Below are 19,262 nucleotides of genomic sequence, written 5' to 3' on the forward strand. Positions count from 1 at the left end.
GACAATTCTCATTTGTTCCTTTATTTGTTCATATTTGCATTAGCTTCATTAGTACTACATCACCCTTGGCAACATTAGTGGTTTTATGAAATACAAACTGTACAGTGAGAATCAGTGAAGATCCCAATAACTCATTCACTCTGATTCTCGTTCCAAGCCAACCCTCACAGCACGCACTTCAGGATTCTGGTGCTCACCCGGCCTCTTGCGAACTACGTGGAATGATCTCCAGGGTCATCCTCTGGCCTGAAGTCGACAGTTCTTGTAGAGCCAGTGTCTAGACTGGTGTGGTCATTGATCCACTGATGGAAGCCCACACCACTAACACAAAAAGCCCAAGGCAGAGGCGGCACAGGCTCAAACACACGCCCAGTTCACATAGATTCTCTCTCACAACCACCACCGCACAACTGTACAAGTCTAAAAAAAAAGGATGGGGGGAAAAAAAGACGACAACCGATTCTCCCAATGTCTAGAAATATCCGAGTAAAACTGCACAGAAAGAACAATGTTTTCCCATTTTTGTTGGCGAAGCAGCTTTAAATGATTCCTTCACCAATAATGATCCCTTTATAACAGAACGGCATTGAAAGCCTCACAAAATAAAACAGCACCTCTTCTTGTGCATTTTGCATGGGGGGGGGACCCCCATACAACTCAACCAATATGACTAGATTGGATTTTTCCCCTAGCGATGAACACTGTTTCCAACACATTACTGCTGATACCAGTCAGCGTGGAAGACTAAACAGCAGTGTTGAGCCATAAGTATTGCTGACAAGGCCTCTATTGGCAGACAAGAACATGACAGTAGTGGGACCAAAGTATAATTTTGTCCAGGGCTCTAACAAGGTAGCTAGAAATTTAGGCACACTATAGGTACTCTATATGTCTTGGAGGAGCCCGTTGGCCAATAAAGCCACAACTCGACTCTTAATCGGGAGTCAAGCCGGACAGAAACTGATGAATTCGATCACAGACCCATGACAGAGAAGATAAGCTCCAGGTATGGCAGTCTGCAGACAAACAGTAGGAGCACTTCACAGCATCATGGTACCTGTACGGACTCACTCTCCCCGCAGAGTCCCAGAAGTTCAAAAAGATGGTCAGAAGGAGAAGATGACACATCACCAGGTGTACTTCATCATAGGAGCTACAGAAATGGTGCAAGATCCAACATCTTACAGGTATCTTCTGGAAATGAGACAAGTAAAATCTAACCTGTGTTCCAGTTACTCAGGTTACCCTTGGTTGTGCAAAACGAATAAAAAAAAAAAAAATAGTACATCAGGTATTAAAATAGCGCTAAAAAAACAGAGTAATCCCATTAAGCAGTGAATTTATCAAATGATGGAGAACCCAATATCTGCCACCCTTGAGAACACTTAGTGTTTCTGACTGCCGCCTTTATCGGTTAGACGTGGAGTGCGACTGCTGGATTTGAGAAACACAACCAGACTATGCAAGCCATTCAAAAGGTCAAATGTGGAACATTTTAGGAAAGGAAGCCTCCTCTGTGCAATAGGGTGGGAGATGGATAATGAGAAAAGGGGGGAGTTTGAGTATCAAGGCACACATTACATGAATATAAATCCAGCACTGCCCCCCCTGTGGCCTACGTGGGCTTGGAATAGGCCACAAGTGCACCACCCTCAAAAATAAAGGTTCAGTTTAGTGAGCATCCTTAGCTTCACTGGCACAGCCTGACAGGCAACTGGCAAACAAAATTAAGGGGGTGTGACTATGTGAAGCATGGAGATGCGATGCCAGACAGTGAGAGTCTCAGGACTGCTGAGCAGAGATCAAGTTACGTAGCTGCTTGATCACAGTGTCGATGAGCTTCTGCTTGTCACGTTCGTTCTTGCGAAACTGTGCGAAGACGTTGTTTTTCCGACTCGTGTCCTTCATCCTGCAGTGGGGTGGAGGATGACCTGGTGTTACTTCAATGCACGGAGGAAAACCACGGCCAACGGCAACTGATTCATATGGAAAATGATTATAAACCGATACCCTAACAAGGCCACACTTTGAAAATCGCACAATTCAAGCCATGATGTCATGCAATGAACAGAAGCTCTGCTGCAAGAGGGTATATCCAAGGTCCGCAGATGACAAAGGGGCCACCAGTGGTGATAAAGGCAATGTTGTGATTGTTAAGGACTTATAGTATCCAACCAGGACAGGGAATCTATGCACTGGTGCATTGTATTTTAGGCTACACAATCTGTATAACACCTTAGAGCAGTGGTCGCCAACCGGTCAATTGCAAATTGACAGGCCAATCTTCAAGACAGGTCATTGCACCTACTCTTCACCCCACCCTGGTCAGCAAAATCTACTGAGCTCCCCAGATTACCGTCTTTCCAAACACTTGCAGTAAAAATGGTTGGCGCCCACTGCCTTAGACACCAATATACATGACATATGGTTGACTAAGACCGCAACCTACAGCAATCATTTAACCAATCCCATTTGTGAATTCCTTCACAAGCTAGATCTGGATCTTTTCACCCGCCTTCTCTGGTTGCTACAGGCAAGCAAGTCCCACAAATTTTTCTGCATGGACAATTACGTGCCCATGTCTGTTGCTTGATATCATAATAAATCAAGCGACCAAAATCAGACAAAACGTTTTACCAAAAAAGTACAAAATGTTCCAAATCATTTTATGAAAGAATGAGGCCTTTCGGCACATATATTAGCAAACCAATTAGTCGGGTCCTTCCACTAAGGATGATGGATGGAAATTAGGCTGAAGCTGAATGCCCTCTAGACAGAATTAAGCTCAGTCCCATTAGTCCTGGATGAGTTAACCTGTAAGTGTTGATAGTGGTCCAATCTGGAATCAAACACAGATGAGCAGACACCAGAGTGACTGGGGGACTTGGTGACAGTAAGTTAATGGGTGTTTCCAGCTCTGGGGAGGTCCGTTGCGGCTTTTTGCCAGTTTGTGGACAACTAGCCCCCCCCCCACCCCCCCAACACTCCAAAGCCCTTCCGTCTCTCTCCCATGACCGAAATGTGGGAGCCGAAACGCTCTCACCATAGCGGGGGTGGAGGGAGTCACATGGGCCGCAGACCAGCGCCAAGTCTGTCACAGCGGACTGCGCCGGGATAAAGGCCCGGTAATAACAGGCCGGAGAGGAGGAGCAGGGGGCCGGGAACTGGCGCCACGGGAGCAGAGAAGGCCGGATCACACCATAGGAGCTGCGAGTCCAGCTGCGGTTCTGCTCAGCTGTGCTCCTAACCCCTCAGTGCCGGGCGGATTGGAGCAGTGCAATGCGACTCAAGTCTATAGCGTAACCTAGTGGGTCCATCTCAGATTACTCTCAACCATATTTGTTTCACCAGCAGGTAGCAAAACAGAGTCTTAGCGGAACACTGGTGCATTTTAATATGAGATGGACAAACTGCTTGGAGGGACAAAAAAAAAAACAGTTGACTGTCCTGCATCAAACATGCGACCCAAGAACTTCCTCTTGTTATCAATTTCACTAGCATAGTCTCCGCAGCCATGGTCGTCATTAGCGAGCTCCTCTTGCTGCACAAGCAAAGATATGGTCTCCTTATCAGCCGTGTTCTTATCTCCATGGCGATAACCATCATCCTGAGACTGCCTGCTTTTTTTTTTTTTTGGCATGTCGCATAGAGAGACCAGGACGGCGTGATTGGCTACACCAGTCTGCGTGACAGTCCTACAGGAAGTGAGTGTCAGGCAGGCAGTCAGGCTGCCAGCCAGGCATGGGAAGGCATCAGCACCGTGTCCTCATTTGGAAGAGGCCCCCAAAACACATTGTGCAGCACAAAGGTCAAAAATACAACATTCAACAATATCCCCATTCCTCATTTTATCTTCTAAGTTTAAGAGCCGTCAGAAACATCTAAGACTAAGTATTAAAAGCATTATCCAGATAAGTTTTTTTGTTCATTATCAGTCAACAGATACATATTATTCACTCATACTGCAATGGTGTAGAAAGATTTGTGTTTTACATGGGCCAAACAATGCAGGATTTGCATAGTTTTTCCATGAGATTCGGGAATCTCAGGTTAAGTAGAGTTAAAGCAGCATATCCTCTGTTGCTCTTGAGCAGAGAAAATCTCTTTTCTCCAGAGAGGGGTTCATCTGTATCTGCGACAGAACGCAAAACGCATCAAGACACACAGCTGAACATGCACATGCATGTACAGATGCACACGCATGCATTGAAGAGGGGCCCCCCCACAGTAAGAGGCCTGCAGCGCCTAACCACCAAACAGCTACAATAAAAGCAGGAGATAAAAGACACTGAAGATTTGGATGACAAGGAAAGCCAAGCATGTGCTGAGTCCAGGCAGATACTCACGCTCGGGAAACCCTTCAGACAGCCCAGAGTTCAGCAGAGAGAAAGAACAGCAGTCACTTAATGTGAATTTATGCAAAAATGCAGTGCGTTTGCTGGTAAATGCCCCCCCACACACACATTCTGAATGAACAGTGTGGGAAAAAGTTATGCATGTTTGCAGAATGCAGGATTAAAGCAAGTGTACGCGTATGTTTGTGGAGTACTGGAGCAGCTGGGCTGCCTGTGACTTACTCCCCAGCCGGGGGCGATGTCCCGACAGACGGGTAACGGGGAAACCGCAGGGGCTGCTGCACACTTACTTTTCCAACAGCGCCAGAGCAGTGTGTGGGTTCACCCGCAGGTACCTGCAGGTGGGCCGGCCGTAGTCAGCCAGGTACGTGGACCAGTCCCACTGGGTGAAGAGGTCTAGCAGCTGCAGAGAGAGTTGAATGAGAGAATGAGGGCGATGAGAATCTGGCACCGGTTCATAAGTGACAAGCGCACATGGTCAGAATTCAGGATGGATTTGGTGTGTGCCAAAACCCTCGTCTGATCCACAGTCACAAGAAGCCACAAGACCCAATAAGGGATATCGGTTATATCATAGAAGGATCCTGCTAGTCTGAAGATGCAATGTACCCAGGGAAAGCAGGAACATCTAATACTCCATTAAGGAAATGGTGGGCTGTTGCAGACACAGCACTGGGCTGCCGTGCCCCAGTCCATCTCCATCAGGCTTCACCAGAGCTTCAGTGCACCCTGGGTAAAAAGCGGACTGCATGCTCTGCAGGTGTACAGATTTACCAATGAAATGGGTATGGTACCGAAGGGGCAGTGTTAACCAGCAGACACATCGAAGTCATCAGGGGTATCAAAGCAAAGCCAGTGGGGGTGGGAAGGGGGGCAGAGCTACAATAGCAGGCCTCCTGGGGGACGTGTCACATACAGGGATGCTGCACGGGGCGCAGGTAAGCAGGCATGGCTGGGAACCTGCAGCGAGCAGCGCGGGAGCCAGCAGGCCTGCACCGCCCGTGCCCTGACCCCCGCATCACCCCTCCCGCAGCCCCGCCTTCACCTCCGGCTGAACTTTCACTGCGTCTCGCTCTCGCCGCCTCACCTCGCGCTGACCCTGCTGTTATCGGGCCCTCACACTGAACAAACACAGCAGCATAGACGGGGGGGGGGAATGGGGCAAGGGGGAGGGGGTGGGCAGGGCATTATTACTTCCTGTTATTCTTCCAGAAAAAGGGAAGGGGGAAACCTCTTGTAGATAGTGCTCTTTTTTTTCTGCGACTGGTGCGTAGTTTAGGGCAACTAATGATTTTTCAGACTGTTGAGTTTATTTGTTGGGAATGCTTGGGGAATTGCGGCCTGTGGAGAGGAGAGAGCCAGGGAGGGACATACGGCTGCAGCATTTTCCATCTGCACCCCTCTTATGCAGCATTGTTTATCCCAGCCAGAAGCACGAGTGCTGGGGCACTAGCCTACAATACAAGGGTCGCTGAATTGTACTTCAACGGGTGTCCCTATAGGTCGTGTTCACAGGCCGCAACTCTGCATGATCTATTTCGGCCGCGGTCACTTCACGCTATTCGCAGGGAAAGCGGATTGTCTAGTCGCGGGTCTCGTCAGCAATGCGGAAAACAGCTGAGGACCTTCACGGAGGGAAAGTGGGGCTCAACCAAGCATGGAGCCTGGAGCTGTGTCATGAGTAACCAGACCTTCTGCCTGTTGTTCTCCCACTTTCAGTAGCTGGCCAGTTCCCTCCTCTCCCTCTCCCACTGCAGGTCTCTGGAGGACCCCTTCCCGTCATGCCCCCCCGCCCCCCAACCCCCACGCTCCCCAGCCCTGGCCCTGAACTCGGCAGCAGCATGATCTCGGATGACTACAGCGTTCCTTTCCAGCGCTCACCTCTGGATGGCCTCTGAGATGCTGCATTGTTTTCTACATTCCCTGGCAGGCCGCCTCTGGCATCGCTTTTTATGTGAACTACTGCGGAGACGCCGATAACAATGATGATAACTGCTAGGAAATCTTCTTTAAGCCGAGCAGAGAAACTTAATTAAAAAAAAAAAAAACAACCACAAACAAATGAGTGTGACCTGGAACTCAAAGAGAAGGGCTGCCATGTACTTCAGACTTGTCTGCCAACAGGTGTGTCAACAGGGAGGCATTCACTACAGTCTTCCTGGCAGAGAATGATAAGCCTTCTCTGCCCTTGTGAGGTGGGTCATTGTGCTGACTGGATTACTGCAGTATAATAGTTTGGGTGATGACATCACTCGAAGGCGAGTCGCTGCTAACAAAATTTTCCGAAACAACACAAGGCTTCTGGTTTTAAATAATTTTTTATAATCATCTAAAACAGTCAAAACAAAACAGAATGTTCCCACTGATCTTCTTAAGTAGACTAATGAATAAACACGGCCCGGTCGCTCACACGCATCGCTCAGGGTCAGCCACGAGCCAGGATGATGCACACGAGTTAGCTGCAGGTGCCGAGGAGGTCACCAAAGAGCTACGTGATATTCCGCCGAGATCACTGCCACGTGAGCTCAGGACGGACCTGCGCTCTTCACTAGACTGGCTCAATTCCAGAGTCTGGATGAACGTCCAGTCTGCTAGATGCCAGATGGTCCAGGTCTGCTGTGCAGGAAAGTAGGTGAATGTGCTCCACAGATGTGAGCTGGTGTAGGGCTTTGGTTGACGGCTGCTGGCATAGACATGAATCAGACATGTGCAAAACACAGAGGAGTAGGTGGACGTGCTTCCCAGATACCGTAAACGAATTCAGACACCTTCAAGGTGATCAGTAGGTCATCACGCTTTAGTGTGTCAAACCACTGACTCTAGCTGGACTTAAGGGAGATTGTAAAGAGTGGCTAACTTTCTTGGCACAAATGAATTAGAAAGATTATATGCATGACATTTTTCATTTTCTATATTTCAATATATTTACACATAGATGCATACTAGCACCACGGGAGGAAAAGATATTACACTAAAAAAAAATTCCAATAAGAGGAGCCTGAACTGATGAGGAATTTAGCAGATCAACAAAAGCTGACTAGGTACCTCCACCTCCACACCCGACGTTTGTTCCGTTTCTGAAAGCCATCGGCCTGGAAATGCTGAAACCATTTAGGGTCCCCTTGAGGAAAGAGCAAAACCCACAAAGCTCTGGGCCACCATGGTGGACAGATATGCTATCTGTGGGAGCGGAGAGATAATGGTGGAAGCGAAATGTAAAACATTTTGCTGAGTACGCTGCAGATGGAAGCAGCACTTAGCACACTATCTATAGGGTCTGGGAAATCAAGGTGCGGGAGGAAATGGAGGAAGGGAAAGGGATCGCTACTCAGCAGCAGGATCCTGTTGAACAATGGCGATAAGTGCTATCTGCTACTGGGCTGGGATAATGTCTATCACTACCTACCCTGGTGGTTCTTTACAGATCGAGACGCATGAGGAAGGTCAGAAGTTATCCAAGGGTTATCAGGCTCAAAAGACTGGGACCAGGACCACTAGCGTGCGTGCCTGCTTCCTTGCAAACACCCACCACTAAGACGGACACCTAACCCCTGCAAGGTCGATAGAGCTTCCGCAACAATTGGTGAGAATTCAGCTACGAAAGGCAACACACACCTACCCTCACTGACACCAGGATATCACTCGTTCAGACTGAAGCTCTCAGCATTTTAGGTGGGCAACGTCCACACGTAGAACCCAGGTAACCTTTCAGCTCTAAATAGCTGCGACTTGGAGAGTTACATCAGTACAGCACTGAGTAAAACCATACACGGTTGAAGCTCTAACTTCCATGTGTGTTCGTTCTGCAGGACAAAAATGGAGGCCCTCAACTTACCATAGGCACAACAACCAAAACCAGAAACAGATTATCAGCCTTTTGAACAGAGAAGAAAACACAGTGGACTTCAACGCCGCTATTGTGTCGTCCTAAAATCAGACACAGGTTCCACCCGTCATCTCAGATATAAACCAGAGCCAACACGTCAGCAGGAGATTATATAATTAAAGGTCAAATGTGAATTCTGCCCAGATTTCAGTGGAGGTGACTGGTAGAGAGGCACTGAGCAAAAGCAACCTAATTACCAAGCCCACATTATCCAAATTAACCAAAATTTCTCTAGGAAAACAGAAGTTACACACAAATCTTCATCTTCTATCAGCTAAACTCTATTTAGTATGTTCCAGGAGGCAAAATCAGTGGCAAAAGAGTCACTGGACTGAAAGCAACGAACGAAAGTTACCCAGAGGAAACATAGAAGATGAGGACAAAGGCTCCCACTACCCTCTCACTCATTACCACCCTCATGCACAAATTTGTCCTATATAAGGCAATGAGTGCGATATATTGGCCCGTACAATGACTATAAGCGACTAGAGAATAAAGTAAATTAAAAAACATATGTTGTAAAGAGCCAAATGGGTATCAGGGAAAAAACACCTTCTTGTATAGTATGAGAGAATATCTCAAATAATTTGCACGGTGAATTCAAGTTTAAGGATACTTGGGTTCAACAGTAGGTGAAGATGGTGGCTGCAGCCCTGAACCGGGCCGGTCATTGTTCTGTTATCAGCTTTCTTTTTTGTGCCATTTGCGGCATCGCAAGGCAAGTGAAAACAGCCTTTTCCTGTGGCTTCTGGTCAGGTTATGTCAGCCTGGGGGGGAGACCTGACCTCCAAATAAACTTCCCGTCTATAAAGGAGCGTAAAGTGAAGGTCAGGGAAGAGGTGCAGAGCAGAGCAGTGGTTAAGGCAGGCACGTGGAGCTGGATCACATCGGCAGTGGGTCATCAGAGTTGAGAGAAGCAAAGCATTTCACAACGTGGTGTGGCAGCTTGGCTCAAACTGCATACTTGGGCTGGTGGTCGGTTGGTATGTCTGAGAACTACAGGTGTAACCAACGTCGAGCTTCGATGTGTGGTTTAGTCATCTATTCCCAACGCAGCTGAACCAGGTTCAGGCAGCAAAAAACCAGAGGAGAGGGACTCAATCCAGAGACAAAAGGGAGAGGTAGTCTATCCAGTACAGTCTACGTGTGGGATGCAGAGGTGTGTCAAAATTCCAGGCTGTGGCTTGTTGATGTCTGGGTTAGGCTACACAGAGCAGATCACCAAGGGGTGAGGAGAGGAGAACAGGGTAGGCAAAGCTGGCTTCACGTTGCAGCGTTACCATCTGCACATCACACAGTTCCGTTTATTTATCTCCAGCAGTGCCTGACACCCAGGGGGCTCGTAGGAGGTCGCCCGAGCCGAGGACTGACCGCCTTTTGACCGGGTTCACCGGAGGTTCAGCCAAAAAGTCAGAACAGCTGAGCGCAGCCAAAGGAATCTGGGACTGGGGGGCAAACTGCGAGGAGCAGAGGAGTCACAATGAGTTGAGATGCGCGTGCGTGTACGCATGTGTGAAGAGGTGGGGTGCAGGGGAAGCAGGAGAGGAAGAGAGAAAGTCCTGAAGCAGGCAGGTATTGGGGGAACCCTGAGAAGCATGGAACCCTGCCAGGGCACTGGGCCAAGGCTGTCTGGGCAGTTTTCTAAAGAAGGGCATCAGAACGACGGGCAAACAGAGGTGAACACAGGGTTTCAGGCTGACAGGGCAGACCGGCCATCTCTGGGCCTACTGCAACTACAGTTCCATCAACCTCACTCTTACATCAACAGAAAAACAATCACGAAGACCTAGCCTTTGGTTAGCCTAGCCATGCTAACACGAGGCAACCACAAAGGACCCACAGGAAAGCTTCACTGCTCACAGTCCAGGGAGCCACAAGGCCAAGCCAGCAGCTTGCCTCAGACTAGGGGTGAAGCCGGGGTCAACTTCTCTCTCTGCAGCTCACAATTAATGTGTGAAAAACAGGCACGTGGCGTACCAAGAGCGCAGGGCGTAAATGATGACGTTCTCTTTGTACCAAGGAGGTCCTTTGCACAGCCATACAATAAACGGCCAACATGCACCTATAAAACACTTGTCACTGGCAAAGAACTCCTAAAGAGGCCACTTCGGGAAGAGAGGTTAAGGAACTGGATAAAATCCCAAAGGAGACAATTCCACAGCACCATTAATAAAAGTCGAAATTCTCATGAACTGGTTACCGAATGGGCAAAAGTTTAATCTAAGTGAAACGAAACTTAGAAGGCCAGCCAGGAAATGGCTCTGTGAATACATAATATAAAAAGGATGATGGGGAAACATCGAAATGAAGAATTAAACATTATTAAGCAAGTCGGCAAAATCAAGTGTTTCATGCAACTGGAATGGATGGAGATAAACAGAGAAGCCTGGAGTTTCCATGTGTCCTTTTTCATAACCTTTCCCACTCTACCTCCACGCTGGCTTATAATGAAATATGCATCCTGTTCAACTTGTCAGGGGAGATTTGGGCTCAGGGTAAACAAAGCCAAACGAGGAGAGTGAAATGTTTACGAAATTAATGTAAAATCTTTTTTATATCTTAAATATATTATTCATCCAAGTAATTAAATAAGTGTTTCAGCTGTCACAACTATCCCCACCCTGCTTTTAATGTGGGGAATTTTCTAATCTGACAAGCAACAGCTGTTTGCACTGTCACTCTAAGGACAAAGGGAAACCATTTAATTTCCTGGAAGGCTAATTAGTAAACTTGCCATTATGATAACATGGTGTGTGGGTGTGTGTGTGTGTGTGTGTGTGTATGGGGGGGGGGTCTGTGTTACCTTTGAAGTGAATACACCTGCATGACTCTCTCCCCTGTGTAACACCATGCTCTTCTCTCATATCTGATAAGAAGAGCTGTCAGTGAAGCAGTTACTGTTTCCATGGAGATGAACAGAGATATACCGTGGAAGGGTGTGGGCAGGCTTGTGACTCAGTGAGGTTCTCATGGCACGAGAACAAACACTCACCATTAAAAAAACAAAACAAAAAAGAGCCCGTGACAAGTTGATTCTATCTTTATCTTCACTCCCTGCAATCTTACTGGTCAAGAAAGCCCACAAATTAAACCCAACACCTTCCGACACAAATCTCATGCTGTTCTGAGTGGAAGCTATGATGTAAAAATGCGTCTTTATAATGAAATTTAAACCCCAGCCGCCACTGTCACTGTAGCTAATTCTACTTGAAGGTAGGGTCACGCCCCCCCCCCCCGAGGGGACCTGGATCCCCAGAGACTCCTGCTCACTGCTAGACCGCGAGTGTGTCATGGCTGTGACTCTGCCTCCAGTATGACTCCCAAACTGGACAGTCGCCAAGGTTGTTGGAAGGTCAGCATTTCAACATCAACCCTGGCCCCCACCATCACCACCTCACCCCTCTGTAAAATGCATCCCCCACCCTGCCATCCGTTGTGCCAATCCACACAATGTAGCGGGGTCAGGCCAGCCCCAGAGACTGAGAGGCCAAGAGACAGAATGAACGAGAGAGATAGCATGCTGGGTTTATCCACCATAGCTCCGAGGAAACGCAAGCAAGGTCGCACCGAGGCCACGCCGCTGCACCTACCCCCCCTTCCTGTTCCCCCCCCTAAATAAGTCTCTCTCTCTCTCTGTGACAGAAGGCAGTATCAAATGCTGAAGAAAGTGATTACACCTGGCCTGGTTCTGGCTGTTAAGTACAGGAAGGTCAGCCAGCGTGTGCTGGAGCCAGCTTGAGGTCAGAGCCACGTCACTTATTCTGCCTGAGAAGAGGCAGCACCTGCTTACCACATTGATGTACAGAAAGGCGGAGAGATCAAAACAGCAGAATCACCAGCAATGCATGTTCTACATACCACAATTGGAGGGAGAAAAAAAATCTGACATGGAACCCACTGTACTCTGCTTTAGATCCTCATCATGTGCGTGACCTGAGAGCAAATCATCACTCCAGTGGAATATGCGAGTGCCATAAACTTTATCCCTATTGCGACCCAAACCAAGTCTGTCTGGGTTAGGGTTGGGCCAAGACATGGCTGATTTACCCCTGCTGGGTTTCATCTTTGCCAATAAACTATTACCCATTTATGTTATCAGTTCCTGCCTGAAGCCAAAACAGCTGATGATAAACAAGCGAACTGCACACGACTAGCAAACCAGACCCTTGATGTAAACCATGCCTTGCTCAAGAAGGCAATGGGTATGACCTCCAGCCCAGGGTCTCCACAGTGTGCTGCAGCAGACTCCACGCTCTAATTTCACTGGAAGCAAGATCACAGACGAGCAATCCAAGCTACTTTATTGAACAGAACAACCCAGCTCTACACCAAACTCTGTATCAAGTAACCAAGAATACTGCTACTGAATGGCATCCTATATAAGCAATGGGTAACCAAGAGTAAATAAAGCAAAACAAAACCACAAAACAATAAAAAATACAAAAAGAACATGTCAGACGAACTATTTCCCAAAAGAAACGTAGTATGTAATACGTTTTGCTTTTCTGAAATTGTGGACCTTGGGATTTCTAAGGTGATTTTCTGGTACTTTTCATTCATCCATTGTCATTTTCCTGTGAAGATAAGGTCAGCCAGGGCAATTGCACAACAGAAAACAACAACAAAAAAAAAAAGTTATTCTCACTTTCATTCTTGAAGGAATAACAGCTGTAAAAGTCCCTGGTCACTATATCATCAGGTGTGACATTCTAAACAGGTTGCAGCAGGCAGAAGGCATTAGTAATGATGAGGAGACCCAGCAGCAGGAAGCAATGACTGACACCCCCCAAGTCTACCTTTTGTTTCATTCATTCAGATTTAAGGGAGTCAAACTGCCAAGGTAGCCCAGTGAGGGCTTAACCTTTCATCCGGCAGCAGCAGGGGATAAAGACCACCTCACACTCAATGCTGGAGCCAACAAATCTGGCAGCGAGTCGGGGGGGGGGGGAGGGGGTTGAACCACCAGACCCCCTTACTCACACTTCGTACCCTTCTCTGTATCCTTCATTTCCTCTCTCTCCTTACCTCTCTGGAGATTCATCTCTCATCCTCACTCCTGTTCCCAGTAAGCTCACGCCACACTCTCTCTCCATAGAGCGACCTCTCACTGAATGTAAAGCCACCCCAGAGTGACCAACATGGTGGTGGGGGGGTCGGTGGGGGGCAGGGCTGCCTGTCAGCAGAGCAGGTCGCATTTCAGCGGCACTGGCTGGTGGACCCACAGCAGATGTACTTTTCCAGGGTCCGCGTACCACAAAGTGCCCCCCCAAATCCCGCACCCCCCCTGTCAGCTCAGAGCGGAGGCTCCCGGCATGCTCCTCCTCACCGCTACCTCCTGACCCCGCGGTTCCCTGCCAGGGCAGTTTGGCCGTAAGAAGCCTGTCTGGATTGCACTGCTCACAGCTGACATATTCTTTGAAGGATGAGGGAGGAAGAAAATTCCATTTTGCAATTAAGCTGCAAAAGCTAAAATAATATGATGCCTCTTTAAAAAAGAAATTAAGCTGAAAATAACGCTTCAAAATGGGAGACATGATGTCCAAAAAAAGGAGGGAGACGGTAAATGATCTTTCCATACTCCACACCTCATCTCAGAGGTCTCTGGGGTTTGGAGATGTCCCACTATCTACGCCTTTTCCACTGTTTAACTTTTCCCCACATTAAATATTTGGGTTTTTAGGACTTCCTGGACCTCCGCAGAACTGCTGGGTATGAGAATTCTGGACTCGCGCAGGCAGAATTAAGTTAAAGATCATACAGGAAGGAAAGCCTGGCAATCAACTCAGCCTTTTCCCAGCCCTGAAGTCTCTCTTTCCAGACAGCATTCACCTTCAGACCACATTTCGCAGAACTTCACAGGATACGACAGCCGTGTTGAAAATGAGAGCTTACTGGTCACTCCGGATGCCATCAGAGGACTCGGATCATTCAGTGACATGAAATGTTCCTGCCCGAGAACAAATTTACCCTCTAGGTAAGAGCAAGCGGTATAAAGGCAAATCAGCAAAACAGACAAGGCAATGACAAAAATAAGGCGAACGGTCTTGCAAACATTGAGCGGTAATGAAGACCATTGAGGGTCGTGTGTCTGAAGACAGGTGGGTGACAGATGAGGGAACCATAGAGACACAGCTGAACCCAGGGACAACAGAAGAGCCCATGGCTAGTTCTGGGACACATTATTGTCTTTGACTCAAGCATGACACCCAGCTGGATTTTCTTAGTTACTTTGAAAGAAGAGGGAAAATTTTAAGGGAGTGGGGTGCACAAGTCAAGGAGGTGGGGGGGGTTCCTTAGTTTCTTGGAAATGCCATGTTTTCAGGGCTCGCTTGCCTTTGAAGGACCATGTTTTGATGAAGCAGCAGTAGAGGCGGCCCGTTAATTAAACACATCCGAGCGTGGAACGGAGGTACCCCTGCGATTCATTACACATGTCCATTTTTCAAAGGCATCTTGAAACAACACAGGACCCAAGCAATGGAGATCCCGATGAGGATTTTCATTTTTCAGATGCTACAGCCTTTGATCCTCAAGTGCCGGCATGCTCTGTATCTGGCTTTGCAGCCCCAGGAAGCGAACCTTACTACGAAAGAAGCGTCGCTAAGGATTATTCAGTGGTGACAGCCCCCAGCCAAAGTCTCGCTGCATCCAGACTCCGTTATCTATAGTGCTTACTGAAGAAAACTAAGATCTAATTTTTCCATTTTACAATGCATAGAGTACGTGATATCCAATAAAAATTAAACGAAGCTGTGTTTTACGAAAGGACCCCTTCCCACTCATTGTGCTAATAACAGGTTAACGTTCTATCGCAGACAGAAAGTTCCTGACAATTCCCATCTTCCAGAGGACCGCAAAAGTCATGTTTCTCGCTAAAAACTCTTCTCAAAAAGTCTAACAGGAGAACTGCGAAAAGCCCATGAGGATCGAAGGAATCTGCGGGTTCGGTCTAGTCTTTTCCACTTAATCTCAACCAAGCTAGCACACGAAGGCAAACTGACCCGTCGCTTTCCTGATGTGGGGGTGGACACTTGGAGTCGGGACAATGACATGCCCTAATTTCCGTAGACCACAGGTGCCACGGTAGACCAAACGAACAGGACCGATCCTAGACGGCAGTTCACGGAATCAAACGTCAACACAAGAAACTAAACAAGAAGTCCCAAAATGGCTCAAGGCTATCTTTACCCCACGTGCAGGCCCAAGACAAGTAGGTAAGTATAGGGGGGTGGGGGGTAACAAGGCGCCAGAAGGGCTACCGTGGAACACAAAACCAGTGACAATACTGAGAAACACAGTGGTGTGGTCCTGATGGAAAAGTCGCACAGAGGGTGAGTAATAAGTCCCTATTGTGAGTGTTGCCATCAGAGCCAAGAATCTGGAAGCCACAGACATGCAGCATCCAACGTTCCAGCTCTCACATCCCCTTGTTCTGTGGATTTCTATACATTTTTATGCTGTTTTTTTTTGTTTTTTTTTTCCATTTCACTAAACTGGCCAGTTGGATAGACAAAGTTAGCAGACTGAGGTGGTTGTGTTTCCAAGTGCTGAGGAATTTGGAAGAAGCCTATCTATTGGGAAGAATTCATTATCTTCATTGTAGGGCCATGCCCTGTCGGAGGGAGGACAGAGTGTAAAGTCTTGCTGGTAGCACAAAGGATGACGGCAGGAGTGTTTAGATGTCATTCCAGGGCTCATCTCTTCCCCTGAGAAGTTCATGACACCACTGACGCAGACAGAGATATCAGGAGCGAGTTGGCCGTAGGTTTGCCTTCAGGGCAGCGCGGTGCACTGTGAGGGCAGGTGGTGCGGTTTTGAGCACCCCGCCACGCAGACTCGAGACCACAAACAAGGGACTGACGCAGCGCTGAAGGCTCCCACCGCCATGGAGACCTGGGCTCCTCGAGACAGCTGACAGCATTTTAGGAACTAAATACTAAGAAACCAGTGTGACTGGACTGTACAAATCTGTTCCTTTGTTAAAATTACACCAACAAAATGTGGTTTTCAGGCTAAAACACAGCAGGCCAGTCCTTACTGGTGCTAAGAATTGCCATGTCGTGGATCTGTTTAGTTACCTGGGAGGGCAGCCAGTCAATGGTCAAGACGGCAGGAGTCACGTGTCAGAGGACAGAATTGGCCAGTCAGCAGGAGAGTGACAATTCCCCTGCCGATCGCCTCCATCGAAGCATAACCCCATAACAATGAGAGAACAGGACTGATTCAAGTATGTCACCTTTCTACTGCCTTCCCCGCAGGATCCAGTCTGGGGGGTTGGGGGGTGACAGCGTCCTTCCTCTTACCGCTAGTGCTGCCGTTAGTACAGAACAGTACCGGGAATCTCCCAGAAATGACAGCCTCGGGCTTCCACACGTTTTCTATAAATGTTCTCATCTCTGAAAAGGAAGAACACACTCAATCTAAACAACGTTAAGTAAACCAGTCCTGATTCCCGCACAGATGGCATACTGGTAAGTTCAGTACTATTACACGCTGTTGGGGCGGGCCGGGGAGTTCGCTTTTCATGCAGTTTCATTCTTATGCAAGAATTGAAAAACCCAGCTGAAGATTTCCACTGTATTCACCCCATGCATTCCAGAAAAAACACAGTTTTTTATGATGAGCTGTAATGCTATTTAAATCCTACAGAGAAAAACTATTCCTGTTCATAGAGAGAAGCTGCATTTTCAATCAAAACAACATAGAAAGATGCAAATGAATGCAAGACGGAAACAGCCAAACCATTATTCTGGCAGATACACGTGTGCATGATCACCAACCCATCTGTACATGAAAGGAAAAGAATATCTATGTATGCCAATATAAAATTTAAATATAAATTTAGCCTAAAAGACATGAATGAATGAATGAATGAATGAATGAATGAATGAATGAATGGAACAATAATTTGGGGGCAAGAGTTTAAAAAATGTAAAGGGGAAAAAATTTCACCAGGGGCCCGAGTCCAAAGCACGTAGCCGTCATTCATTCGGCTCCTTGGCGACACTTAGCATCCTATCTGTCCATCAAAGCCACAAGTTATGTTACACCTGTGAACCTCAGGCAGCCACAGACGCTGTTATTTATACAGTTCACACTGACAAATGGACAGTTTGTCAGGAGGACAGACAGGCAGCGTAAAAGTATGACCCCGGCAGCAAAGTCTGCGGATGGGGATTTGCTCTCAGTTACACTTACACCATGCAAACAGGAGTGAGAGAGGATTTCTCCAAGGAACCAGCTTTATGCAACCTACCTCAAAGCTGAAAGCAGAGCCTAACGCAAGGCAAGGTAAGCAACTATAGAAGGACCAGGCCTCGCTTTAGTTTACAAGTACTAGCTGTCAAATAAGTCTGATCCCTCCCCAGTAATGAACCCTAGATAAAGTTTCAGCGTCCAGCTATGCTGCTCCTCAGGAGAGGGAGTTTGTTATGCCACCGTAATGAAATAACCCAGATTCTATACGACTAGCATTTCAGTCCCAAGCAGCACTCAAATTAGCAGGGTCATAATATCTGCACATAAATGTTAACAAATGTTGGGAAAGCACATTTTTCCTCTCCCCCTGATCCTCTTACCTCCCAAGTTCCTTGTTAGCAAAATACATTTTCCAAAATCCCTGACATTTCAGAAATGCTTCATGCCTGAGGTGGGAATGAAAGGGGGAATATTGCCTGACCAGTGATGGGCTACTTCCAGAGCGGTGGGGAGGTTAAATGCGTCTTTCCCCCCCCCTTGAGCTGATACGCCAGTATCCTTTCACCTGGGGCCACCAGCAGAAATAACAGCACCATTTGACACTTTCCTTAACCCACCAAAACACGCCAGACACCCTAATCAAACCTTTGACCTCACCAGGCCCTGAATACAACAAGCTCCTTGACACTCTTCACGTTGACGTTCCAACACAACCTGAGTGACAGTCTGTCCAGGGACACAACCTCACAGAAGGCATCACATTCCTCCACTCACCTCCTCACCTCGTGCGCTCAGCCCCATTCGTAGAAGATCACCTGCTACTGCTATTGATTTATCCCAGTGATGCTTCAAGGCGAACGAGTGAGAAAGAGGATCCCATCAATCTGACAGGGTAGCCACTGACGTCAGCAGAAGCTCTACCAGCACAACTCTCATAGCACTCATTACTCTTGGCATCTACCAACAGCGTGAAAGGTCACTCAATTTAACCCTGGGGTCAATAAGGGTCAGAGGTCAGAGACACTGGGATTTCAGTGTGAAGAAAGAAGATGTGGACTAAATATGGCATCCGGTCCCCCCCACGAACCTAACCAGGAGCCAAGTGGATGGAAGATGTATGGATATATATGTTTTAAAAAGTAGGAACAAGATAGTTTTCTTTCCACTGAATCGTTTTAAAGGCGTCTCAGGAATTCTGGGAACGTGCCTGCGGACAGGCCACAGGAATGCATGGCGGCTTTTCGGCTCCCCAGCTCTGAAAAGGTAGAGATGTTCATCCCCAGCGTGGTCCCCCACGTTGTCCAAGGGGAGGATGGAGCTGAATGTAGTATGGGGGGGGGGGGGGGCTCAGCGTGAACCTTGGAACATAGTTTTTCCAGCTTGCCTGGAGCTTGACGGCCTTGCAAACAGACCACAGACGCATGTGCAGCCTCTAAGGGCCACTGAGGTGGAACATCTACAGCAGAGACCCAGTTCACAAACAGGCAACAATTTCCTCACCATGGATTTAAGATTTGTAACTCGTGCCTCTGGGTCCCTCCTCCTCATCCTCCCTGAAAGCAGCTCCTTACCCGCCACAGTAGACTAGATGTAAGCCTTGCAGACCCTCCAACAATCCCCCAAGAGCCCCTTAAAGGTTGGCACCGAAAACACCCGATCACCCCCCCCCCATGTCCCCAAACATGGTCTCGGCTCTCTAATACCACCATCCTGCCGCCAATCAACTACTGACTTCCCACCCCCCATTGAGGAAACCTCAGGAGGAATTTGGACTGGATGAAGATCCAGGATAGAGTTCAGGCACAGTGAGGCCAGAGCACATG

General features: G+C 47.8%; 1 protein-coding gene across 1 annotated transcript in view; it reads right to left on the reverse strand.

The window, feature by feature from the left end:
- exoc6b (exocyst complex component 6B) overlaps positions 1-19,262 on the reverse strand; it is a gene marked incomplete at its 5' end in the record, with an annotated part of 48,190 nt that continues 28,928 nt past the window's right edge. Inside the window, 2 exon segments of the mRNA XM_048971719.1 lie at positions 1-1,909; positions 4,646-4,758. Of these exon segments, the coding sequence (XP_048827676.1) occupies positions 1,783-1,909; positions 4,646-4,758 (240 nt within the window).

This window comes from Brienomyrus brachyistius, chromosome 12 (genome assembly GCF_023856365.1).
Source record: "Brienomyrus brachyistius isolate T26 chromosome 12, BBRACH_0.4, whole genome shotgun sequence".
NCBI classification, from domain to species: domain Eukaryota; kingdom Metazoa; phylum Chordata; class Actinopteri; order Osteoglossiformes; family Mormyridae; genus Brienomyrus; species Brienomyrus brachyistius.